Source organism: Peromyscus leucopus, chromosome 20 (genome assembly GCF_004664715.2).
Source record: "Peromyscus leucopus breed LL Stock chromosome 20, UCI_PerLeu_2.1, whole genome shotgun sequence".
NCBI classification, from domain to species: domain Eukaryota; kingdom Metazoa; phylum Chordata; class Mammalia; order Rodentia; family Cricetidae; genus Peromyscus; species Peromyscus leucopus.
The window spans coordinates 11977504-12005415 of NC_051080.1; the positions used below are offsets into that span (position 1 = coordinate 11977504).

Genomic DNA, 27912 nt, shown 5'->3' on the forward strand with positions numbered 1-27912 from the left:
GCCAGCATCCCAGTCATCTTGTTATTATTGCTACCCAACAACCCACTGTTCATGTACTGTTGTGTCTTTGTAAAGAAGATTATTTTCACTGGTATTACTTGTAGAACACTGTGTTTATGTTTGGTTTTCTGGAGTTTTATTTATTTTTACTTATCTTTTGTGATTCTTGAACAGGAGGGATCCTGCTTGTCATTGACCTTCACAAACTTGTCTACATCAGATCTTGGAATGTGTTCCATTTCTCCTTTTATTTTTATTTTTTATTGTTAATTTAATTGAAAAACAAGAATCTCTCACTATTTCCTCAGCATCTCTTCCAAATTTTTTGAGTTTGGGTCTAACAATATTTGAAAGGCTGGTGTCAAAGTTCTCAGTTCAAGTCATCCTCCTGCCTCAGCTCCCCAAGTACCTAAGCCCAAAGATACATTTCAAGGGCTCAGCTATGTATACAATGTCTTTATCTCTTCTGAATGTCTTATTTTTGTTCTTCTATGCCTAAATATGATTTTATCAAGTATAACCTCCAGCTTTCTAACCCACTGTTTGTCACTGAGACACTGTCTATTTGGGTTTCTATTTTCAACGATTGTGTTTTTACACCACTCAAAGAAGTTTCCTCTCACTCCTAACTAATGAAATTGTATAGTTTATTGTTTGGCACCGTTTTGACTGTGAATAATTTCCTAATTTCAGCATGATTGTTTTAAGTTGGGTTTCGATCACTATCCTCTGAACTCGTGACTTGAGTTGTGTTGTTTGTCATTTCTCCCTCTTGACTCTCTTATCACCACATGCTGCCTTAGTTATTTGGTGTATGTGTTTTACATAGTTTCACATTTTATTTATCTGTTTGTTGGGACCATGAAGAGAGATGAGTGGAAGACTCTCTGTCTTCGAGTAATCTTTTTTTTTCGCCAGAGTTTATCCCCATCTTGAATTTTGTATATTGAACTTCTGGGAGCATACTATTTGAAGTACAAAGCCTCTTATAGAGATAATTGTTATCCTGCATATCCTTAGCAAAAATATTTCCAACACAGACATCAGAATTGATATAAAAGGCAGTTTTGAAAGAGTGGAGACTCAAGGTCTGTACAAGCCCTGGTCTCCAGCTTGAGCAGAGCTGGTGAATCAGATTCTGTACCATGGTTTCTGCTCTCTCCTTTAAGCCATTTTATACAGAATTGGTGTTTGCATGCATTCAAGCGCTGCAGTGTTTTACAACAGATGATGTCCTCTGCCTCGATACTGGTGCCATTTTGATGATCTGTTTTCAGTCAACAATGCTGCCTTTTCCCTTATTCCTTGAGCCTAACCAACATTCAGCAGAACAGTTTCCTCTAAGCAGAATGTGATAGATCCTGAGTTACAGTCACCAGTCACCTGTAGTGTTTGTTTAGAAGCAGCTAAGGTTTCAGATACAGTTTGTATGGTTCCCTGAGGCTTTACCTATGAGAATTTTGGTTTCCCAATGGTGGAACCTTTACAAAATAGGGAATACTGTGAGATATTAGGCCACAAAGAGTGTTTTCTGTTTGTCTTGATATCAGTCTCATGATATGAGTTACACATATACAAGAGTGAGATGTGATGTGTGTCTTTCCATGTTATCTGTGTCCTTCACTGCTCAGGAGAGTTGAGCCAATGACAGTGTCAGGCTTCCAGCCTCATAAGCTCTGATGTATATGAACCTCCTTTCTTTATATACTATCCTAGTTCAGGTATTGTGCTATGGTAATGAATAATAGATCAATATAAAGGCATTTAGATTTAATTATTTGTGTGCCTTCTAAACTTAATTGAAAAATAATAATTAAAAGCATGCTCTATTTTCTGATATGCATGACTTTCATGAAGCTTTATGCATGCACTCACTCTTTCATTATAGATACTAGTGCACACAAACACATACACACATAAATGCATACAAGCTGTGGGGCACCAACATTTTCTGCTCTGCATTCATTTTTTCAAGGTAATACAGGTTTAAAAATGTCTACATTCTGTAAAGTTCTTGCTGCATAAGCACAAAGGCTGAATTCAGTTCCCAGCACCTGTATAAAAACCTGGGAGTTGTAGAACACAGTTAAAATCCCAGAGGCAAGAAGGCAAAGACAGCTGGATCCCTGGGGCTTGCTGACAATCACCTAGCCTATCAGGCAATTTCCAAGTCAGTGAGAGACACTGTCTCAAAAATACAAGGTAGCTAGTTCCTGGAAAAGAATATCTCAGGTAGTTACTCCCCTGGGGTTTACACACACACACACACACACACACACACACACACACACACACACACACACACAGAGAGAGAGAGAGAGAGGGGGGGGGCTCATGTTCTTTCTTATGTTTTAATATTTATGTTTTTGTTGTTTCAGTCTTCTGATATAGAATAATAATTTACATACTAATCATTGTGTTATCAAAACTTCTCTTGTACTCCTCAGAGGAAAGATCTTCCTCCTGACAATGTTCATTACATCTAATGGCACTGCATCTATGTTCCAAATCCTGGTTACCTGAATATGAATTGCTATTAGTCCCTCTTAAACCCAGTGAGCTATTATTCATATGTAATGTCTACCCTAGGTAGAAGCAGTAGTGTGGCAGCCCACAGAAGATGCATTCTGTGACCCACGTGGCATGCATGAAACTGCAGATAGCACCATATATTAATCCTATATGAAAATTTTATGTACACATGTACTTAAGATAAAGTTTAATTTAAGAATCAGGAACACAAATAGATTAATAACTAATACAAAATCATGAAGTTATGGTGTGATGAAACATTGTGCTTTGGAACTTTTATTAAGTAAAATAAAGGTTATTTGAATACAACAAATGGCTATAAGCGACTACCAAGTATTCAGGCTATACAACAGTGGTTCTCAATCTTCCTAATGTTGAGGCCCTTTAACACAGTTCCTCATGTCACGGTGACCCCCAACCATAAAATTATTTTCATTGCTACCACATAACTGTAATTTTGCTACTATTATGATTTGTAATGTAAATATCTGTGTTTTCTGATGGTCTGACATGACCCCTGTGAAAGGGTCATCCTACTCCGAAAGGGGTTGCAACCTATAAGTTGAGAACTGCTGCTATATAATATGCTACACTAACCAAAGAATGACTCACATCCCAGGCAGGATGGAATGGGATACACTTGATTTCATTGTGCTACCCAGAAGAATATGCTATTTAAAGACCATGAATTACCTATATCTGAAGTTATCTACTAAATATATTTTGAATATTATTGACCTTGGGTAACTGAGACCACAGCAAGCAAAACTTCAGGTGAGAGTGGGTTGCTATATACTCCATTATGTTTTGAGAAATAGGTGTTGGTTATTAAAGTACTGAGTGCACACTGTTGTTCCAAATGCAACTTACAGTCTATGTAGACCAAGCCATGCTGGAACTCAGAGTTCCACCTGCCACTGCCTCCCACTCTGCTGAGAATAAAGGCATGTGCCGTCATACCTGACTCAAATTTATATTCTAAGCATGTAGTTTATAGAATTTTGTACTTTTCCATGAAATAAGTTAATTACAGAGCTTATTATTTCCTGAACTAGATGCAAAAGTACAATTAGATGGATATATTAATAAGAACATCATCAGTTTTCAGATACAATATCAAGAACTGTTTATCCTTTCACCCTCTAATCCAAATGTATAAAGCATTCAGAAGGCCTGCAGTGTTTACACTGTGATTTACATCAGCTCCAAAGAATGTAGTCTATTTACTTGTTACATACAATAGACATCTTTCTATCACTGGAATGACTGTGACTGAGCATTCATTCCCCATTCAGCATCATTCATTCCCCCATGAAGCATGCAGCACTGCCAGGACCTTATGTGCAGCACCATGCATCTCCTGCATGCACTTGCTGGGCTCTTGCCAAGTACATTTCTCCCTAGAACCAAAATCTGCTATAGAAAAAAAAAGTGTCTGTTCTAAATGTCCACATACTACCAATTATAGCATCTTTTTAAAATTAGTTTGGGCTCTGTAAAAATATGCACAATGGGTGGTTATTAATTACTAAGCATGTGTGTGTACATAAAACACCCTCTACAGTGTATGTTAATATCACCATGATGCTCTTATCATGATCTTGAGAACAATGATGTCCAAGCATTGCAACATGAACCCTGGAGCAACATTAATTCTTACTCTTAGAATATGCTAACTGATTTTTAATAAGATCCTTATTTAGGATTCTGCCAAAAGTGTACTTGTAGCTAGTGTCTGGTTAGAAAGAAAAGTAGACTTGTTTCTTTTACAGATAACTTGTGCAGGTAGTCAATGTCTCAAAGAACAATATACTCTGAATGGAGAGGCTGAACCCATATGAAGTTCTGTTAATCTGTGACTGTGTGGATATTGGGTTTTTATTTTATTAATTTGTGATAGATGATCTGTGGAATTGATAAATGAGTTTATTTGGACAAAGAAATTTCAGCCAGGTCCTTGCTACCCCTTCATGAGACTGAAGGAATTTTTAGCATTGCCTCATGTTGGTCAAGGGTTCTCTCTGTGTTTTCACTGTTCTAAAGGAGAATTCAGAAGAGGGTAATCCTGGGGAGCATCACTTTCATATGGATCTGTAAAGGGAATTCAGTATAGCAAGCCCCAAATATTTTATTTACTAAGTATTTGTCTCATTTTCAAAATTTGTCACAAAAATGGCACTTAAATAATATTTAAATGTTAAAATATAATAAGTGTAAAATTTTTAAAAATGTATTAAGAAAAAAAAGAGTCATGAAATTTTCAAAGGTTTATGTGACTTACTAAATATTATTCAAAATGCATATGAATTTTTATAGTAGACAAAATGCAGTTATGCACAGGCTGATGTAAAAGTACAGACATTGTAAAGGTTTGGAGAAGAGCTCATATATGAACCACCAGGGAAATCCTAAACAAATACTTGGGCAGGCTTCCTTGAAGGGTGGTAAAATGTGGGCAACAAATGACAGAGAAAGAACATTAAAAGAATGCTGGATCAAAGAATAGATGAAATACTAAGGCATTTTATGAGCTGCTGGATATTTGGAGTTGGTTACAAGAAATGGGACTACATTAAGGTGGAGGGTCCACAGCCAAACCTTGGAACTGAACTAAGAGGGGTGACTTCCTTGTGCAGGCAGAGGACCAGCGAATGGCAGTCCACAGCTATCTATCTCTCTAAGTCATCCTCCTCCACAGCAGAGGGGCAAAGACACTACATTTGTCGTACACACATAGTCCATCTCGTTCTCAATTACATCACCTACACCAGCAAAAGCAGTAGTGGAAAGTAAGCAATAAATAGCAATGTGGTAATGCACCGACCCACATTTTAATCCTAAGACAACCATGACAAATATTTTACATTTGCGGTTAAGGTAAGTAATGCCCATCATTTTTCTTTCCCAGTTTAAAAGAAAGGGATAATTGTACTATACCACACACTGAAAAGCACTGGAAGAAAATGAGGAGCTTGGCGAGTGTTTAGCTTGAAGCATGGTCAGTAAGAGGCTTGTGGTGTAACTTCCTAAAAGACACATGGCCAGAGACACAAACAGAGTGAGGGCTTTTACTACTTCTCTGGTGTAAGTCATCCCGATCTGTGGGGAGGAAACCAGAAACACATCTGCAGTGTGGAATGGTACTATAAACCTACGAGGATTTGAATATCCAAGGTTACCAGAAGACTGTTCAAATTACAAATGTCAAATACCTAGGGGTTCCTTTTCATCGGAATTGTTGGCCACTCTTACCTCGGACAACAAGGTCAGCCGAAGCTGAAGAATTGTCCACGATGGTCTGCGCCGTGCACGTGTATCTTCCTGCATGCTTCAGCTGGGCATTTCGGATGAGCAGTTCCCCATTGGCATCGAGCTATGAGCGAAAGCAGAAATGTTCAGTCAGTGCATGCCCATGAACCACACAGCATTTAGGATGTGGAGGTAGATTGCTTTCTCCTACTAGGAAGCATCTGGAGTAGACCTGCCAAGTGCATGTCTTTGTTCAGCTTCTGCTCTAGCCTCAGCTTTCCAATTGGAAACTGAAGAAACAGAACTCTAGCCCTTTGGGGCTCCACTGTCCTTGGCATTCCATCAAAGAGCAACAGCGAAGAGAAGCCAGGGATGGACTCAGTTGATCAGTAGCTTTTCATGTTTTATTTTTGACAATATAACATTACCCCTATCGTTCCCCCCTTTGTGCCCTCCCATGAACCACTCCCCACTCTCCTCTAAATTCATGGCCTCTTTTTTTTTTAATCACTAATTGTTATTGCTTGCACATGTATATTTACATATATATTCCTAAATATAACCTACTCAGTTCATATAACGTTACTTGGTACTTTGAATAAAAAAAAAAAAAAAACCGTCAGCGTCTAAGAATCTTAGTGCTATCAATGTGAGTAAATAAAGGTTTCATGACTGACAACTGTTAATTTAGTTTTGCAAAGCTGAGTAAATTGACCAAATTCAAGTTGTTCCATAGTTCATCTTACAAAGATGCTAAAAACTTACAGAATTATCAAGATGGCAAAATGGATGCTGATTCTACTACAATGTAACTTGTCATCAAATTATAATCTACACAAGGATTTGGGTCTTGTTCAAGACAATTCCCAGTATTAAGAACACACACACACACACACACACACACACACACACACACACACACACTGGGAATACGTGTGTATGTGTGTATGTATGAATGTATGTATGTATGTATGTATGTATGTATGCTTGTATGTTTGTATGTATGTATGTATGTTCTGCTTGGCCATAGGCTCTACCACATGCTGAGTGCTCTGCTGGGCTCATCTTCAAACATCTGTACTCTCTATGTGGCTGACAAGGTGAAGAGTCAAAGCTACCAACATCCTGGCCACATTCTGATCATATTTACACCCCCACGCCTAGTAGAAGCTTAAACTATTAAAGCCAATTAAGAATCAGCTCTGTCTTAAAAATGAGAGCCTGAGTAGGCAGTGACAGCCTTGTGCAAGGATTTTAAGAACACCAACATGCAGACTGGCTGCTCTCTGTCTGGTGAAGGCACGGTGCTGGAACTCCACAGAGGGAAGAAGATATCCATATCCTTTCCGGTAGACTGCGCATGTCTAAAATACTTTCTGACATTTGTAAGGGCAGCTAACACTTTCCATCCTCAGGAGAGGCCAGGGCTCGCGGTGGTTGAGAGAACGCTTACACAGCAAGTGAAGACCCTGGGTCTCAGCACATTCTAGCCACAAATTAGATGCAAACGCTCGCTTATTTTCACTAAAAGCCACAGCTTGGCCGAATCACAAATTCCTCCCTTCAGATGAGGAGAGTTGAATCACATCCTGGAAACTGTGACAGCAAAGCTCAGGGATATTCCATTGATACATATATGTGGTTGACCACTTAGAAGTCTCCCAAATGTAAGTCTAAGACTTTCAACATACAAATGTCCACCCCTGGCTTTCCCCTCCACCATACACCAACTGCAAAATAATTACTGCAGTAAATAAAGAAAAATTAAAATATTACTAAGCTCTATGAACAAATCGACTCATAAAGAACACCGCCCCCCAAAAAAAACAGCAACATGGTTAACACAAAGCATGTTTTGTTCTTTTGAAATTGACAAGGCTGAGAAAAGGCATGTCATTTAAAGCATGCAGTCAGTAAACAGAAATGATTAAATATGTCTAATAAATGTGCCCTACACGAAGCAAGACTTTTCTTTGCTCTTAGCTTGCTAGACAGCAGCTACAGCACACCACAGGCAGCCTCACATGCTAACAACATCCACAGGCTCCTCTGATAGCAGCAGGCACATCACAGGCAGCCTCACATGCTAAAAGCATCCACAGGCTCCTCTAACAGCAGGAGCTCAGTAGGAGCTGTGGGGTGGCCCTGGAGCTGCTGAAAGGCTTTGCATGCACAGACACAGACACACTCTGAGCTGGAACCCTGTAAGAAAGATACACCTTTTGATCAATCCCAAGGCAATCTTTTCATTGCCGGGTCTAGCTTCCTTCTTTCATATGTAGAAGTTGGACATCACAGATATTATATTAAGTTACTTTCCTTTTTAAGTTTAAAACATGTGAAGTGGCAAAATAGAACAGTTACATCCCACACCAACTGATTTCACTCATGTACTGAATGAGCTTCTCGCTATAACTCTTTTGTCTTACTCTTTAGCTGCCTGGCATCTTTTCTACTAATATCACTCTGACTAGTGCTAAGCACTGAGAATACTGGCATCACGACGATCACACAACTTAACACCTCCGTAACTTTTTAATGACAGAGCCTGGAATCTCAAAGGAAGGGCCATTCTCTTCAATAAACACAAACTGTTTTTTCACACATACAACTAACACCAATTCTCTCATATTCAATATTTAAATTGATGCTGGTGTTAATAATGCTTCATTTTAATTACCCGAGTCTAACTTTTTGAATATTAAAAAGCTCAGTAAGGCATGCCAAACATTTTAAAACTCACATATGTAAGGGGAGCTTACTAAGCTGTAATTACTAAGAGATCATTTTGGGGGTTGCCTGGAAATGTTTACACAAACTAGGCTGAAGACTGGAGAATTAAGTTTTGACCAACTGGCCCACTTTGAAAGAAAACACACAATGAAAATTTTGTTTGAGCTCCCTGCTAACCATTTTTTAACCAGGAGCAATATACCAAAGCTTTGAGTCCCATGGCTTTGTTTTAGAGTTGAAGGGCAACTTGGATATGACTTGATGACTTGATTCATGTGGTCTCCATTGGTTCCTGTTGGCCTCAGAGTTCTCAGCATCTCCATAGGAAGGAATGAGAGAAGCCCTCTAGTAGCGTTCTTTGCCATTCAGTAACCTACACACACACACACACACACACACACACACACACACACACACACACACACACATACACACACACACACCATTTTCCTAAGAACAACCTTACTACCTTTATGGTATATTGTTGTTCTTAATTATATTTTCTTGGGAAAAGTAATTCCGCTAAAAAAAAAAATGTTAAAGTGTGTTTGTTTGTGTGTGTGTGTGTGTGTGTGTGTGTATGTTTTCGATCCTTAGAAGCCAAAAAGTAAAAATGACAACCGTGGAACATATACATATACCTGAACCCAGTACTGGAGCTTTCTTTCCAGCTAGTGTCACCTACAGGCACCATGCTGGGGAGAGAGACTGTCTCAAAAAAAAAAAATTAAATAAAACAGTTTATGGTGCCTGAGGAAAGACATCCAAGGTTGTTCTCTGAACTGCACATGCATACACTATACATGAGTACATGTAGCTATACTATAGACAATCCCCTCCACACACATGCATTCCCCAACATATTAAAAAAAATACCCCCAAAATAAAAAAAAAACAAAGTCTTATTGCTGTATGTGCTTAATTTGATTCATTAAGACTATTATCAACCAATGTTTAGGGACCTGACTATGGTAATTTGCTAAGAAGCAGCATGGGCTGTTGCGGTCTCTGCTTCGTGATTTCAGTTTTTTAAAGGAGCTAGTTCAACTCTAAAGCACATTTTCCTCATTGTTTGCTGCCAGGAAATAGCAAAACAACAAGAGCAGCAGCAAAACCAGCAGCAGTTATGTGAGCTGACAGCTGGTGGAGTGTAACATCACGGTGATTAGCTGCAGCATGCTTCCCCAGATGTGCCAAGGTTCCCATCTCCAATTCTGTTTTTGAATTGCACTGACCTAGTCTGGTTCCCTCTGCTATAACTTAACTCTAACCTTCCTCGGGATGATTTTCAAACCGCCTTTATTGACTCCATGCTGTTTTTCAATAGCTCTGGAAACCTCCATTTGCTTATTCAACAGAAAACAGAGACAGTGACACTTAAAACAATAAAAAATACCTACATTTTTGCTTGCATTTAATTCTTCTCTTTCTGTTCTCTTGATTGTCTAGCAGTACAGTGCTTTGTCAGGATCAATACTATGTTTATTTTCTAGTACAAAAAGTTGTTTCTCAAATCCAAATACTTTTTATTGCCCTATTTCACATATTTCAGTTCCTTTTTTAAAAGAAAAAGAAAATTGCCCTAGAGAAAAAAATCTGTTTTCTAATGGTATGGTATGATAATCACAGCCAACACACATTCTCAGTCCTGCAAACAGACAGACAGCCAATGCACACCCTCACAGCTGTAACACAGACAGCTAATGCACATCCTCACAGCTGTAACACAGACAGCCAATGCACATCCTCACAGCTGTAACACAGACAGCCAATGCACATCCTCACACCTGTAACATAGACAGTCAATGCACACCCTCACATCTGTAACACAGACAGCCAATGCACGTCCTCACACTTGTAACACACAGACAGCCAATGCACACCCTCACATCTGTAACACAGACAGCCAATGCACATCCTCACACCTGTAACATAGACAGTCAATGCACATCCTCACACCTGTAACATAGACAGCCAATGCACACCCTCACACCTGTAACACACAGACAGCCAATGCACACCCTCACATCTGTAACACAGACAGCCAATGCACACCTTCACACCTGTAATACACAGACAGCCAATGCACACCCTCACATCTGTAACACAGACAGCCAATGCACACCTTCACACCTGTAACACACAGACAGTCAATGCACATCCTCACATCTGTAACACAGACAGCCAATGCACACCCTCACACCTGTAACACAGACAGCCAATGCACACCTTCACATCTGTAACACAGACAGCCAATGCACACCCTCACACCTGTAACATAGATAGTCAATGCACATCCTCACACCTGTAACACACAGACAGCCAATGCACACCCTCACACCTATAACACAGACAGCCAATGCACATCCTCACACCTGTAACATAGACAGCCAATGCACATCCTCACACCTGTAACACTGACAGCCAATCACATCCTCACATCTGTAACACTGACAGCCAATGCACACCTTCACACCTGTAACACACAGACAGCCAATGCACATCCTCACACCTGTAACACTGACAGCCAATCACATCCTCACACCTATAACACACAGTCAATGCACATCCTCACACCTGTAACACACAGTCAATGCACATCCTCACACCTGTAACACACAGTCAATGCACATCCTCACACCTGTAACACACAGTCAATGCACATCCTCACACCTGTAACACTGACAGCCAATGCACACCCTCACACCTGCTAACACAGACAGCCAATGCACATCCTCACATCTATAACACAGACAGCCAATGCACACCCTCATACCTGCTAACATATTGGCAGCCAGTGCACAGCCTGACACCTGCAAGCACAGAGATAGAAATTCACTCCCTGAAAGACTGAAGGAGATGTTCTTGGATCACCACTGACTTAACACCCAATGCTGTGCAGGCTTGACTTGCCTTACACACAAAGAATGCCACCAGTGTCTGAAGACAAAAGCCATTTGGATAATGTGAGTGTCAATGGGTCATTAAACAAAATTTTAGAATAAAATATGAGTTGAACAATACTGTCTTGCTATGTTTCCAACAAGCAGACAATTATTTAAGTAGATATAGACATTAATATTCTAGCACAACCAGATGGATGACAATTATAGGGGCAGCAGGAGGACACCAGCTCTTCTGGCTTCTGGCTTTGGGTTTATCTCCTCTGTCTAATAATCAGTTTTCCTACCTCTGACATTGAGGCATCCCCAATAGCATCTACTTCACAGAATATTCCTGCAAGGAACATACGTCAATACCTGGAAACTATTTAATACAAAACTGACTAAACATGTAGGGTAGAGGTACCTTTCCATTGTCCTCAGAAATGAAATCCCTAGAATATTTCACCTCAAACTTATTCAGTAAACTGATCACTGACTTAAATTTTGAAATTGATCTGTTAACAGAAAGGAGGAAAGACAACTTTTCAGAATTTTAATTGGGAAACAATTGCTCTATCATAAAGTTTATCAAAAATAGTGAGGGTTATTCTATTTGATACCAATCACTTCATAAGCATCCCATTATCCTCACAAAAGTGCTCTGGGGAAATTGCTCTTTGGAAACCTAATAAAGTAGCATTTTACAGGGTGCAAGGATGTTTAGAGAGCATGGGTCATAGACTTAGAGGTGTAACAATGGCCTGGAGTCAGAGCCTCTGAAGAACTCAGATGCTATCTCTGAATTTTTATCAAACCTCTAGTGACTTCCCGCTAGACTGAACTTTCAGCATTGTAGGAAAGAAATCAGGAGGATGTACAGAGAATCCAGGAACCTGGTGTGCTTAATCCAAACAGTGACTCTGACACCGAGTCTACCGCCGAACAAGTGCAAGGGACATGATTCAAAAGTAGGCAGCTATCGACCCAGGAGGTTGGCTCAGTGAGTCAAAGCATTAGCCACACAAGCCTGGTGGTCCTAGTTTGTTCCTTAGAGCCCACATAAAAAGACAGATGCAGTGGTGGGCTTCTGTCACCCAAGTATTCCTACAGTGAGATGGTAGACATCACACAGAACTGGATGGAAGCTCAGTGGCCAAGTAGCCTGCAGTATGTAGCGCATCTGTGAAAACAGGAAGATTTTTCACCTGCCCTTGGGTGGAAGGTGAGAATCACTCCTGAAGGCTCTCTTCTGACCTCCACCTTTGTGCCACAGCATGTGTGTTCCCACACTCACAAACATACACAAAATATAATTTTAGAAAACTATTCAACAATTAAAAAATAATTTTTGCCCATCGTTTGCCTCCATGGAGGACAAAAATGACACATATGAATAGAGTGTTTATGAATACACAGTGTTTATGTATATTACATATATATGTATATACATATACGTATAAAATCTTCATAGATAACTTCAAGATCTTTCTAGAAAAAGAAGGGTTATAACAGAAATTATAATTAAAATTAATTTTAGCTGTATGTTTACTTTCAGAGAGTAAGTGCCTATTAAATCATAAAACAAAAATAGCAGTAGTTTTATAACTGGACTTTGAAAATAGATATTTACCTGCCACAAACCCTTCGCAGAACAGCTTAACGCAGATAAATTGTTTTAATCAATTAATGTATTAAACTGCTATTTTCAACTGTTGATTTATTAATATTTTACCTAACATGAATTTTGTTCAAGCACAAATAAAACATTTACTAGCCATTATCACACAAAGCATAATATTCAGTGAGTTTTTAACTAAATAAATGAGGGAATGAATAGCAAAGTTAATGCAAGATACTACATGAAGTAGCATTAAGTATAGAACTATGTTATTTGATCTTTTGTTTCATTTCAGTGATATGCTTACAAGACATACACAGTAATGTCTTGTTGCTTTCCTGATTCTCATGGGACTCCACGGAGAAAAGAATAACAGTGAAACCTAGAGTCTCACGGCGTGCTGGTAAAGATGATGAGATGCATTTGCTTCATTTCATAAAAGATTGATACTTAAAAATCTGTCCATACTATGAATCCTAAAAACTTATGCAAGGCTGCCGCCTAGTGGTCATCACTGGAAATAGCAAGCGTGCTTGATTTTTAAACGATATTTTAAAAATTAAATTTGGAAAGTTCATGTAATAAAAATTAAATTTTATATCTAGATTATTTTTAGTAATAATAACTTCTTTTATTAATTGTTGGCAGTAATAATTGTGGATACATTATGATAATGGCAGTTGTGGCAGTTAAAACTCAAGAGTTTGTGTTTTGTTTTTTTTTTAGCTTGTATACATCTTTGCTTTTCAGTGTTTCATTTACCTTAGTGGATAGCATAGATGTGGCAGATGATTTTAAGCCAATCCATGCTATCCCTCCATTAAAATATTCCCTGAAATTAAGAAAAACATCAAATGTTATTTAAGAGACAGCCAAAGAGACGTTTTTGCCTGTGAAAGTTTGAGCAACAGATAATCACAGCCACCTGTGCCCTTTTCTCCCCACTGATGTCCCCATTGCCACTGTGTTTTCACTCTCTAAGCTTCAGGTGGACGTTGTTCCAACAAACTCAGAAGAAGGGCTAAAAATGAGGATGGTCTCTGGAAGATAGCTTAAACACATTCCTGATGCCGTCACTCAAATGTCATTTAGTAGTGACGTTCACCCCTGACTTTGTTGAAAAGGGAAGACACTAAGAAACCTTTGCTGGACTTCTGGAGGTTCAAAAGAGAATTTCTCTGACCGCTTACTTTGCAACAGTGATCGGGTTGTAAAATAAATTAAAATTTTTAATTATAATAGCCATTCTTATCCTGAGATTGCATTTTTTTAAAAAAAGGATTCAACTCATTAATCTTTCTTTGGAGTGCTAATAATGAACATTTGCTAATGTGATTCAGTTGTGTCTCGTATTTCATCAGAAAATACAGCTTTGGCTTGTCTGTTAGCTGATGGTCACCCCTTGAGTTGAGGAATCCCAGCGTGGGGCCCACAGCCCACAAACACTCTGTGGACCAGCCCAGGGCCAGGCATGTACTGACCCTCTGTGGCTGTCATTTGCCGAGAGAGCAGGTACAGCCTCAACCACTCATTCTCCACCTGTGCCCTCATGTTTTCCTTTATACTACCCATTTCTCTTTCCCTTCCTTCTTGAAATCCCCAGGCTCTTTTTTCTCCCTCTTCTATTTTTTTCTCATTCTTTCCTCACCCCCCCCCATTTTTTTTATAGTGGGTATTAATGTCAAATAACATGGGGCAACCATCATTTTAAAGAATGCACCTAGGCTCTAAATGTGAAGTTTCACCTTAATTAGGGTAATTTATGCCCCCAAATCTATTTATACAGACTTCTCTGAAGCTATAAGCTCTAAAGCTATTACTTCACAAGCTCTGCTTGTCATTTTTTCCAGATGGTAGTTCAGAAATTATTTAAGTTATTACACCAAATGAGTAAATGAACTCAAAACTTTCCCTCTTTAAGATTTATTGATTTCCTCAAAATCAATAAAAACTTTGGGACCTGTCTTTCAAAAAATGCCAAATAATGTAAAGAAGAATTATTAAATTGATAAAGACCGTGGTGGCAATTTCACTAATGATAGGCAAGAATATATTAAGAGCATCATAAAAGTTTCACTTAGAAGATTAAAACATAAAAATCTGTTGTTCTCTGTCAATTATGTTCATTTTAAGTGTAGTTTTGCCTCAGAAACCAAATTTACAGGTTTACTGTTGATTTAGGTGGCTAGTCCCAGTAAATTGCAAATACCTGGACTTTACAGGAACCATGCAGGGGCCTATACATAAATACTGAGAGGGTTGTGGCTGTGCATCTTTCTAGAATTGTCCCTGTATTGTTAAAGAAAGTCTTACTCAACTTGAAGAAGGAGTCCTAGACAAGTGAAGAGCAGGCAACCAGTCAAAGTGAAGCATAATGTTATTATAATTTATAAATATTAATCCAGACTTCTTGGGATGTAAAAATTCTGAAGCATCTCACTGAGTTGGTTCAAGCTTTTGAGTACATTAATAGCTGATTTTGAAGTTAGTGCTTTCTTTTCTCCGTTTTTGTTTGCTTTTGTTTTGTTTCTTGAGATAGGAACTATGTAGCCCAGGCTGTCCTCCAGCCTTGAGAATCTAAGATTCTTTTGACTTAGCTTCCCAAGTGCTGAGGTTCAAGGCATACTTCCTGGATTAGCATATTTTCATTTGTTGTTGCTGCTTTTCTTTCTGTCATTTTAAATGTTAAGTGCAGGTTTCACCATCGTTCCATATGTACATATCATTGTACTTTGATTATGTCCCCCGCTACCTAACTCTGTGTTCCATGCCCTCTTACTAATCCCCTTCTGCCAACATAATTCCCATCCTCAACACATCTTCATAATTAAGGGCATGTGTCAAACAGATACTCAAGTTCCATAGAGGAGATGGAAGCAATGAGTGGGGCCACTTTACCCCCGATGAGCCTCAGCAGCTTGTCAATACTCCCAGTGATGTTCAGGTGGAAGTCAATTCCCTGTGGTACTTCCCGGCATTCTCTCTACTCTCCAGTTGCTATGTTGAATTGCAAGGTTTCAAGAATGTACAGTTTCCAGTTCTTAGGATTAACCATGTAATCTTTTTCAAACCACACAGACTCCTTCAAGTCTTGAAACACACACATTTCATTTGACTTATCACCTCCACAGAACAAAATAAATAACTTTAAAATAATCATTACAACCTGGATTGAGTTCATCTTTCTCTCTCATTCATATTAAAGTGAAACTGATAGGTCCCTTGGGACAAATTTAATAGAATCAAGTTCACATCAATACAAGAATCATACAATAGAAAGGGAAAATAAACCTAGATCAATACATACTTGACAGCGTCCCTACCAAACTCTTTAATACTAGTCCTATACAAATGTTTCAGAGTACCATGATTAATTTAAGAAAAATGAAAAACTTTTCACATAAATGTCACCTCATTAAAAATTAACATCTCATACAATATTATTATATTTCTGAGTTTTTAATTAATTATGTGTGTATGCATGTGTGAGTGTGTGTAAGCCATTGCACATTTTCATCAGAGAACAACTTTTGGGAGTTGGATCCCTCCTTCTGCTATGTGGGTTCCAAGGACTAAACTTAGGTTCCCAAGGCTTGGTGGCCTACTTACCTGCTAGGCTATTTCTCTGGCTCATCACTAAAGCTTTAGTGCAGACACATGAGAATCATTAGGATGTTAGTAAGATGAAATATAAAACACATACCATATAATTCCTCTGGTAATGGATATTTGTGTTTTCTTTGTTAAAATCTAACACGTAGCCATTGAAGGACCAAACAAACGTGAGATCCAAGGACGGGTCAAAGGACGCAGCACATTGCATTGTAGCATTTTCTCCAACAGTGATATCAGCATTAATGGGGGCCAAAATGATTCGTGTGGGATCTGTATGTTTTTAAACAAAAAAAAATTAGGTCACATTGAAAGACAACATGAGACATCATATTATCTGGTACTATAAAAAATCTGCTATCTGAAAACCTCTGCATCATGAATAAGCTCTGGGTGGACCTAAGACTAAACGTCAAGACTACTCAGCTCTTCCAAAACTTTACAATGCAGTTTAAGGGTGGTAACAACTTCAGATCCCAAAGCCCATTTAACAAAAGTTAGCCAGAGTATTTATACCAAAAGATCCAACCACCAATCTAACTACAGATTTCCAAAACCTTACACACACACACACACACACACACACACACACACACACACACACACCCAAGTAACACAAAATCCAACACAACCAGCCTCCTCCAAAAATTATTAAACTCACATTAATGATCCCCAATGACAGCAACATAGATGACAAGACAATTAATTCAAAAGAACAATTATGGATATGTTTAAGGAGCTCAAAGGGGACACGTAAATCTTAAAGTGAAAGTCAATAAAACACAAACAGTTGAATAAAATAAGGAGAACAAGTCAGGATATGAGAAAATATAAATGAAAAGAGATATAAATACTGAAGACCTTAGAAACAAGCTTGATACTATTGTTCATCTAAGTTGTCATCATGCCAAACTTCCTTCTAGAGTTTTATGTTTATACCCATAGACAAATACCATTCCTATTGTTGGTTCAGAGATATCTGCAATGGGTGGCAGTGCACACACAGGTTCATGACATCTTAAAGTGCTGAAAGTCAGTGGCAGCTGGATGCTTAGCCCTAAGCAGAATATTTATACTACTCCTTATAAAGCTCAGAGAACTTTATAAAGGAAAGATGAAGAGGATGGAAAGAATGAAGAGCTGGTAGATAGACAGAAGAGTTGTAAAGTGCTGTCTTCTGGCCATGGCAGAGCCAATGCAGTCATGACTTAATAGCAGCTGTGCTGGTCTACAGTGAGGCTACACAAGCCTGAGCTTATGGGGCTCACCCTCTGCCCGTGTAATTATTGGCCACTGACGGGTTCTGGAGGAGGAGCCTTTCTTGTCCAATTGAGGTGCCTGCCATGTTCCAACAGGTAAATTTGCAAAACCGTGTTCACACAGATGACACAGGTCAGACTTGGTGGGTCTTAACACAGTAACAAACCCAACCACCACCACTAAACAGCAATCACAGTTGTTAGAGTAAGGAGGGGACTTTTAGAGAGGAAGAGGGTAATGGGGCGAGGGGTATTAGAGATGCAGTTATATCAATCAGAATGCACATTCTACATGTGCAAAATTGTAAAAGAAAAAACCTCAATGAGAAGATTAAAGAAGGAATAAAATCCAATACATTCTGATCTTCTCTGCAAAGGAATAGGATGTTTTCATATCCAGTTCCAGTAACAATGTTGCAGGGGAAGAAACTTGCCAAGAAGGCTTCCGAAATGGAAATTCATCAATACATTGACTGTATTAGAAGCTTAGTTTTGATTGACATATATGCAATCCTGTAGAACTTAAGCATAAAAATTGTAAAAATCAAATATCAAATGATTCCTTACTTGTGATCACCAGAGTCCCAGTGCTATTAGCTTTCCCCCTATTATTTTCTGCAAAGCACGTGTAGACTCCTCCATCATTCCTTGTAATATTATTGATTTCCAAGCTACCATCTTCCCATATAAGTATTCTATAAAATTAAAAAAATACACAATTCACAGAAGTCATTAAATAACATGCATTATTATTGTACTGTGCATTACAAATGCTAATATTACATTTTATATATTTATTTATTTTATTTATTTATTTATTTTATTTATTTATTTATTTATTTATTTATTTATTTGTTTTTGGTTTTTCGAGACAGGGTTTCTCTGTGTAGCTTTTGTGCCTTTCCTGGAGCTCACTTGGTAGCCCAGGCTGGCCTCGAACTCACAGAGATCCGCCTGGCTCTGCCTCCCGAGTGCTGGGATTAAAAGCGTGCACCACCACCGCCCGGCTCAATATTACATTTTATACCAGTTTCTTGGTAAGACATTATTTCAAGCCTAAGCAGTCTAGCCTTTGTCTCAAGTGTCCTCTCTGGGCATTGGTAGAGTGCTGGGAAGCTAAGTGCATCATTTCCTAGCTAATCCTAAGGCAGATTCACATGTACACCTATGAAGCCAGATTAGCTGTTTCTGTGGGTTTTCTTGACCCCCCTGGCTGGTACAGCCCTTCCTCCCTCTCTTCAGCCGGATTCCCCGAAATTGGCCCAATGCTTGGCTGTGCATCTCTTATTTTGCATTTTCTTATACTTAAATTCAATATTAAATACTGTTACCTCTTCTACTTTCTTTAACTAAATCATTTTCTAAACTTTATCTTCTATAGTTTTTAAAAGCAACAAAACTATTTGTTCTTTTTAAGGACAATCTGATAAAAAAATGAGAGTATCTCTATCTTACTAATCAATGTTGAAATCCTACTCCAATGTGAAATAAGATTCCTTTCCCTCTCTTACATTAGGTAGCTTTAACTTACAGCTTATTTCAGAATCTGTTTTAAAATAACAAATGAAGCATTGAGATAATGCAACAACAAAAGTCTTTCTTTGTTACTAAAGAGGATTCAAAACCAGGCCTCTTTCACCAAATATGAAGAAATGTAATGAACCACTATCCCATGCCCTGTACAAAAAAACTGATCACTGTGCTTTATGAAGGCCACAGACTTCAGCCTGATGCTGTCTCCACCAGGAATCTGTGGACTTTTCAATGAGGCCGATTCTTGTAAACATGAGACTCCTTATAGAGGCACATTTGGCCAAAGCATTTTGCTAGGCGCCCCTCAGTCTCTCTTAGAACTGTGCAGAATCCAAATCTGTTCAATCAAATCATCTTGCCTCTTCCTTCACACTCTCCATGTCTGAAATCGGCCTGCACCTCATCCAATGTCTCTCCAATCCCCACCCAGCTCTGTCTCTATTTTCTCTCCCAGACATTGCCTCTAATAAATGTCATTCTTAGATGGCTTATCCTATCTTGGCATCTGGCTCTTTGTACATGTTCCCACAATACAGATATTAATGTATCCTCTAACTTCAAGTCCTTGTCAAACTTCTACACATCCCCCATTTAATTATTTTGCAAGCACAGAAATAAAAATTACAGTCAAGTAACAGTGGAAAACCTATAACATTTTTCCCCAAACCCATACATACTAACATTAGTTTACATATATATGTATTTCTATATAACTATATATGACATAGTATACGTTATATGCATATACTATATATAATATATATGTACTTTAAATTGATTTTTATCATGTTCAAAGAGTCCTATATCATACAATGACATTTCAGTCAGTGCATTTTACTCAGTGATATGATTGCATATAAGTCCCATGTGACTATAATGGAACCCTAAAGTTCCTATCATCTAATGGTGCTATAGCCACAGTAGCATCACAAGCAAGGCATTGGTCAGGCTTGTGTATGCTGGAGCTAAAGACCCCCTGCCCTGCCAGTGCTACAAATTGTAGTACACTGAATCTTGGGTACCACATGACTCTTGATAATGACAAATGACTATGCTTCTGCCTTGCATACTTGATCTACTTATTCCTTCATATACTTCACAGAGCGGGAAAATGGAACAGGCACGCTGCAGGCACAAGAGTCACTGTTTTGTTGCACTACTTTATATAGCTATATTCATCCAGATAATATTTTATCTATTCTTAATGAATGTTGTTTAGACTTTAATTTTCAAACAATTCATATTTGTATTTATCATCTACAGATACAAACATTTACATATATAATTATTTACAACATTCAAAAATTCTTGCACACGAACACTTTATTCTAAAGTGATTGTTGACACTGAGTTGCTCATGAGTTAAAATAGCATTCAAAAACTGAACTTGGAGACTCCATGAGGAAGCCACGAGGCTGACTTTAAATTCTTAAAGACACTAAACACAGCGACATTGTAAGAGCTCAGGAGCCAGTGAACATCAGCTGAGTCCCAGCCTGACCTGACCTGCTGCTGTTGACAAGCCACTCCGTCCCTTTGCTCCATGAAAACTTGGGTTTGGGTGCAGCCTTGGGTTTACATTCAATGATAACTCTTCCTCCTTTAGCAGCCAAGATCTTTTTCTTCATAGGATTCATTTCAAAAGTTGGAGCTAAAGCTACAAGGTAAATGAAGGATTATCATTCTCTTTTTGCTAGAAAACCCAAATATTACTTCTGTATTGCAGCTCCTTTTAGAGATCAGTAATCTAAAGGAAGGACTGAAGTAAATATGATCAGTTATAGTTGATGGGCATTTCATACATAACTTTTTATTCAGTAATTTAATAACATCTGCTCAGTTCAAATGGACAATTGCTGATAACTTTATCAATCACTACAAATTTTAGTTTAAATCACATGTTATATACCTGCTCACCTAAAAGGCATCTTGAATTCAATCATTCTGTTTTAATGTTCACAGGGGAAACTTAGTAAAAAAGATGGAGAGAACTCTGTGTACTACAAATGTTATATTAATACAAATTTTCACATATGCTCACAGTCCTTCCACTCAGTATACCTCAAGATACTAATGGGAGAATTGCAATCTACTAAATTGGTACAATTTTTTTTTTATGGTGTCACGGGTAGTTGACAGGTAGAATTAATATTTGAATAGGAAAACACTTTTCAATGAATAATGGAATCCCACTTAACTGTCTATTCACTATGCACCAACAGAATGCATACACTCTTTGGGGAACAAATCCAGTTCTTCAGAACCTACCTACAGACAGCTAGGAGAATAGTGGACCCAAACAATTGGTTAAGGAGTACATGACATAGCCGAAGTTCATCTTCAAGGCACAGCTCAGAATAGTAATTGTGAAGTCCAGACACGGAGTCTTATAGCTGGTAACCCCAGTGAAGGTATGCTCTATGCCTTCCACATTCCTCTGTCTAGTTCACTGCTCAATCACCATGGCTATTAGACACATGTGTTCCAGTCATCTGCAGCCCGTCTTTTCTGGGGACTTTTCAGGCTGGTGTGCATTTGACTCCTTATCATTTAATTTAGTGATTCTTAAACTATAACTGCCTATCAAAATCATCTGAGCATCTTATTAAAATGTCTGCTTGGTAGGTAGGTTGATGCTGGGACTGGATTATGCACACGTAACAAGTTCTGAGTGTTGCTACCACAGAAGCTGCTCTGAGGAAGTCACTTTTTACAGCAAATATTTAGTCTATTTCACTGTTCCTTTAGTGTGAATTTTAATAACTGGCAATCCAAAAACATGTAATCAGTGTGTGTTGTGCATCTAACAAAAGTAAAGTGAAATTGAATATGAGCTTTGGATACTCTTTCACCATTTTATGTTTGATAAACATTTGTCAGAATTTGGAAAGGATACTGACCCAGGATCTTGAGCTCGGCGTTTGCGTAAATGGATCCATACGCGTTTTCTGCTATGCACTGGTACATCCCAGCATTATCGAAGGTCACGTCATACAGTCTCAGTTCCCCTTTGTGATACTGAAGAGTAAGAGAAAAGGCATGGCTTTGAGGAACACGGACGTCAACTCTCCATCCACCTTTAGGTTAACGCTGAACATACGTTGTGTTCATCCACTCCCATTCTCTCCTAAGATGCACAGACTGGGGTTTTCACGGCATGGAGAAGACCAACCCACTTACCATGCCCAGTGGCCCTTGTCCTATTCATCTTACAGAGCTGAGAGTCCACTTTTTCCCCTTTGGACCAGCTGTGAGATTATAGTGGGAAGGTAGAGAAGGGGCCCACCGCTGCCACTTGTCTCAAGGCTAGGGTAGGACTTAGCGCGTCTCTCTTACCTCTGTTTCTGTGGGGTTCAGGGAAACAGTGGCAAAGAGGGGACAATATGAGTGGACATGGTTCAACAGGAAGGGGGGAAGTGGAACACAGGAAAAATAAGGAAAAAAAAGAGAGAGGTAAAGATACGATTACAGAAAGCTGTTGAAACCGAGAGAAGATACTTTCGTTTTTCAAGGAAGATTTCTACTTCAAGGCCCAAGGACCCTTACTCTAGCCACCATTCTGTGGCTGCCTGGACACGGATTCGGGGACAGTCAGGCACTTTAACATACTTACCGCATATCCATTTTTCAGCCATCTGATGGTTGGGATGGGCTTCCCTGTGGCTATACAAGGCCAGTAGAGGTCACTGCCTATGTCCACCTCAGTGTCATTGATATGCTCTACCCATTCAGGAAATGCTGCAAAGGAGGGACGTTACAAGTGTCTCAATACCCATCATAATCTCAAGAGCCTAAATTTTGCATTTTGTTAGCTCTATTCTGGTCAATATATCAGATGTCGTATGTCTGCTTACACAGGTCTATATTATAAAGTCTATATTATAAAAAACCCATATATTATCATAGAATAAGATGACTGTAATTTAGCTGGTAATTATGCTTCCAGATTTATTTATGTTTATGTATGTGTATGTGTGTGCCTTCATCGTAAAGGCCAGAGAGCACTGGGTCCCCTGGAGCTGGAGCTATAGGCAGTTGGAGCCACCTGAGATGGGGGCTGAGAACTGAATTCCTGTCCTATGAAAGAGCAAGGAGTGCTTTGAATTTCAGAAGCATCTTTCTAGCCCTGTTAAATAGTGTTTTTAATTTACAAATTTAAAAGCTAATTCAAGATAAATGCTAAATTAATTGATTTGTCCCTTATAACTTGAATCTTTCAGATATGTCAAAATTACAATTGAGATTTTTTTAGAAGAGCTATGCCTCAACTGGCTATATATTATATGTATATATTATATATCATTATATATATATATTATATTATATATAAATATACAAGTATTTTCACCTTTTGGATCAAGATTCAGGACTTTCTACATTCTCCATATTACACATTATCTTCTTAATGGAGTAATTGTGTGTATTGACCAATGTAGCATCTTATTCCAGCTATAAAAATGAACAGGGAACTTAAATACACTTCATATTGCAGCTCCTTCATAGCTGTCACTAGAGAAACTCCTGCTTGAGTGAAATGGACTTCAGTCTCAGTTTTTATTTTTATCTATGTGGTTGTTGTAAAAAAATGAAAAAAAAATGCTAGAAATTTCCTCAAAGGAAAAAGAGTGTTTCTATGTCAAAAATCAGTCTTGTTAAGTATTTCAGTTATCTAAGCAGCCTAAACAAATGTAAGTAAATAGTATAAAATAAGAAAAGGAACACAGAGAGAATTTTTAGAGGAGGAGACCATTTTATTTCCTTTTTTTATTGAAAATTAAATTTTGTTTTGTATTTATTGTCTGTAGAAAGCAACATGCACATCTGACTACAAATGTAAATATATGAAACCAGAAAATATTTTCTGAGCTCCACAGATGATCAATATTAAACCAATACACAGATTAAACACATGTCTCTTTATGCACACTTTGTAGTATGCAGTCTGATTAGCTTCTTGTTTTCACTAACCATTTGTTTGTAACATCTGGGAAGAACTTTCAGAAGTTGAATGCTGGTGAATTTTCTAGCTGAATACACATTTTATTCTGTACAGAATCTCTTCAGTACTTTAATGACATCTCTGCTACCTTGTCCTCACAGAGTGCCACATAGACGTCACAATACATAACACAATGGTAAGCATAAATAATAGAATAACCACAGTGAACTCCGTATGTGGTTCCATTATATAGTTTTTGAAGATAGTTTGCTTAAACATACAGATAAAAATGAAGATATCTTACTAGTAAAGGAGAAATGAAGCTCTTTTAAATGACCTCATACAAATACCTGCTCTGTAACATTGATCCTTTTAAGGCCTTAGATATTTGACAGTTCAGAATTTTACTCTACTGAGAACTTGAAGTTTTCTAAATGCATTGAAAAAACCTTATCTATAATCAATGGACCCAATGCAAAAGTGGTGATATTATTAAAGAAATTCAAGCGGCCCACAAATATTTTTCTTCCATTGGAAGCCATTTCACACACACTTGCTTGTCATGTTAATGAGGTTAAGCCATTGGATAGTCAAGTCTGTGGCTCAGGGGACATATCTAGATCAGATCTCTAAGGCTGTGGATTTTTAAAATCGTGTCCATAGATGAAACCATAGAAGGATACAGAGAAGTTCAATTACTGATTCTGATCACTCAGTGTGAAAATGGTGTGAATAGGAGGGCTGTGAGGGGGACCTGAGAATGGTATGTGTAAATGAAGTGTGGGGTCCAGGTGCCAAGCACAGAAAATGAAGCAGAGAGGCGAGGTGGATAAGTGTGGCTGCTGATGCTGTCATATCTGATCAGATAGAGCTGAGAAATGATCAGCTTTAGCAACCAGACATTCTGGGTGATTACAGAAGAAAGGTTTCAGTAACAAGTACTCACGAGAAAACATTGGAGTGAATTAAGACAGACTACAGCCGGATATGGAGACAAACTTTTTAGACTTCAGAGTCTGTCAAAATTTATGTTTGGGAGAGACTAGCAGAAGATAAATTAACCAGTGTTGAAAACACAGCAAAACAGCAGGAGGCAGAGGCAAGTGGATTGCTGTGAGTTTGGGGTCAGCCTGGTCTAGGTAGGGAGTTTCAGGACCACTGGGATAAAGAGAGAGACCATGGCACAGAACAAACAAAAAAAAATGAGAATAAATGTATTGAAACCTAGTGTTTATTTCATATTATGGAAAGTTATAATAGTGATTTCATTCTCAAGAAGTTCTGAGTCTGGAGACATGGCTCAGTGATTAAGAGCATGTGTGGCTCTTGTAGAAAACTTGCATTAAATTCTCAGTATGGACATGGCACTCATAACCATCAGTAACTACAGTTCCAGGGGATCTAATATCCTCTTTTGGCCTCTGCAGGCACTAGGCACACATGTCATACATATAAATACATGCAGGCAAAACACATATACAGGTAAATAAAATTTAATAAATTTTAAGAAAAAATTAAATTATGAGTTCCCAGGGGAAAAAAAAATTCGGTCTTCCCAGATATGCTTACTCTGGTGGATGAGGATCAAGGACTTGCACCAAAGTAATTTTGTTAGATTAAAAAGAGATGATTCCTTACACCAGGAGTTCTCTAGCTTCAGTAACATGAATATCTGGGGATTTTTTTTTTAGAAATACATATTCTGAAGCTCCCAGTATTCTTCTGAGTCAGAAATTCTAAGGAAGGCCCAATAGCCAATACCTTATTAAGCCCCTCAGGGAATTTTGAGGCATATTAAACCTTGCAAACTACTGACTCAAATTTAAAACCATAATGCATAGGTTCTTGTATAAATAAAGATACTAAAGAAAAGAAAATGATAGAAGATTAAATGAGCAATATTTTTGAAAATTATCAACAACTATCAATCTATTACTATAATCATGATACCAAAAGTATAAGTTCATACTGGCTGTAACTCAGAGTTGTAATGTAATCTGACATATGGTAAATATCTCACTTATCTGAATAATATAATATATATCATTTCTTTTAAAACTGTCATTCTATAATAGTTCTTCAAGTATGGAAACACCTTTGAATAAGACATTGGTAGCACGCATAGAAAATTAAAATACTTACCTTGCACATAAATTCTTGCCTGGTGTTTGTCCTTTCCTCTAATGTTCTCAGCCTCACATTCATAGATGCCTTCATCTTCTAACTGGATGTTGAAGATCTTGAGGACAGCCCCTGAGGTGCTTATCTCAGCCGTGCTAGGCATTGGTTCTAGCACCTTCCGCCATCGGATATCAGGAACAGGGCTTGAAATGGAAAATACAAAAGCTCAAGATCCACAGTATTTAAAGAAGACAGCCTGGCATCTATAGCTAAGCACTTACATCATTTATTTCCTGAAAAGGCACAACACCTACTTTGTTTCTATGCATGCCAAGGAAAAGCACAAGCATACTCACTTTCCAAGAGCAAAACACTCTAAAGTCACATTTTGGCCCATCATGGTATATATGTCCTTGAACTGCACTACAATATCAGCAGGATATGGCTTTGTTGTTCCTAATATTAAAAAAGAAAAGAAAAGAAAAGACAGACACCCATAATATATAATTCACAATATTTTTTTTCTTTTTTAGCATCATGAAATTTTGTAGTTTAGAACTGCACCGATATGGACATTTTTCTCTACATTTCTCTACATAGGTATCATTTGTCCCAATATATAGATTTGTTTGTTTATATACAATGTGTGCAAGTATGAACTTCATCATACATTCTGATACCTGTAACTAATCAGACTAAATCAACTACAAAAATTCAAGGTCTCTTTTAAGGAGCTTCAAACACGTATAAAATACTGTGATCAGTGCTATAAGGTGCGTGAAGAAGTTGGAGAAGAAGAAAGAAATGGGAATATGGAAAATGGAAGGGAAGAAAGAGAAGGAAGTGAGAAAAAAGGTGGATTGAGCAAAGAGAAATGGGAGAAAGAATTATCCTCAGAAACTAAGGAAATGGAGTAAGAGAAATGACAGAGAGAGGCCATTACCATCACATGATCACTCTTATTGTGAGAGTGCTAATGTTGCATTACAGATATTACATGTCACCATTGTTCAGCATATCAGTCCTGGTATATGTACCAGTACATATGATATATGTACTGGAAGAAACAGGATCTAAAGGGCTTCATGCATTATTAACCATCAAAGCATGATTGTGTACTGCATGATTTTATACTGCATAAAAATAAATAAATGAACATACCATGACAATACAGAAGGCAAAAAAAAATTAGTCTGAAAGAGTAGTCAGCAAATAAGGAGTTCAGAATTTCAGAGTGGATATGGGAATCTTAGGCAAAAATGGAAACGAAATTGAACCAGTTCGTGACAAAGCTCTAAGATGGTTCAGAGGATTAAAGAAAACATGGAGGAAGTCAAACAATGTTAAAATATATGGCCTAAAGATCAGCTGAATGCACAAAGCAAAAGGCCTGAGAACAAGGTATTGAATGTTTTGAGATTAATTTTGTCA

The 27912-nt window shown here is 38.1% G+C and overlaps 1 protein-coding gene across 4 annotated transcripts in view; it reads right to left on the bottom strand.

The window, feature by feature from the left end:
• Cntn1 (contactin 1) overlaps window positions 1-27912 on the bottom strand; it is a 315808-nt gene that overhangs the window by 82474 nt on the left and 205422 nt on the right. For all 4 annotated transcript variants that reach the window (XM_028869263.2, XM_037197418.1, XM_028869261.2 and 1 more), the window contains exons 8-15: window positions 26838-26937; window positions 26503-26684; window positions 23035-23159; window positions 22322-22439; window positions 20928-21078; window positions 18456-18583; window positions 16721-16902; window positions 5785-5905 (exon numbers count right to left, since the gene is read on the bottom strand). In XM_028869263.2, the coding sequence (XP_028725096.1) occupies window positions 5785-5905; window positions 16721-16902; window positions 18456-18583; window positions 20928-21078; window positions 22322-22439; window positions 23035-23159; window positions 26503-26684; window positions 26838-26937 (1107 nt within the window). The remainder of the gene's footprint in view (window positions 1-5784; window positions 5906-16720; window positions 16903-18455; window positions 18584-20927; window positions 21079-22321; window positions 22440-23034; window positions 23160-26502; window positions 26685-26837; window positions 26938-27912) is intronic.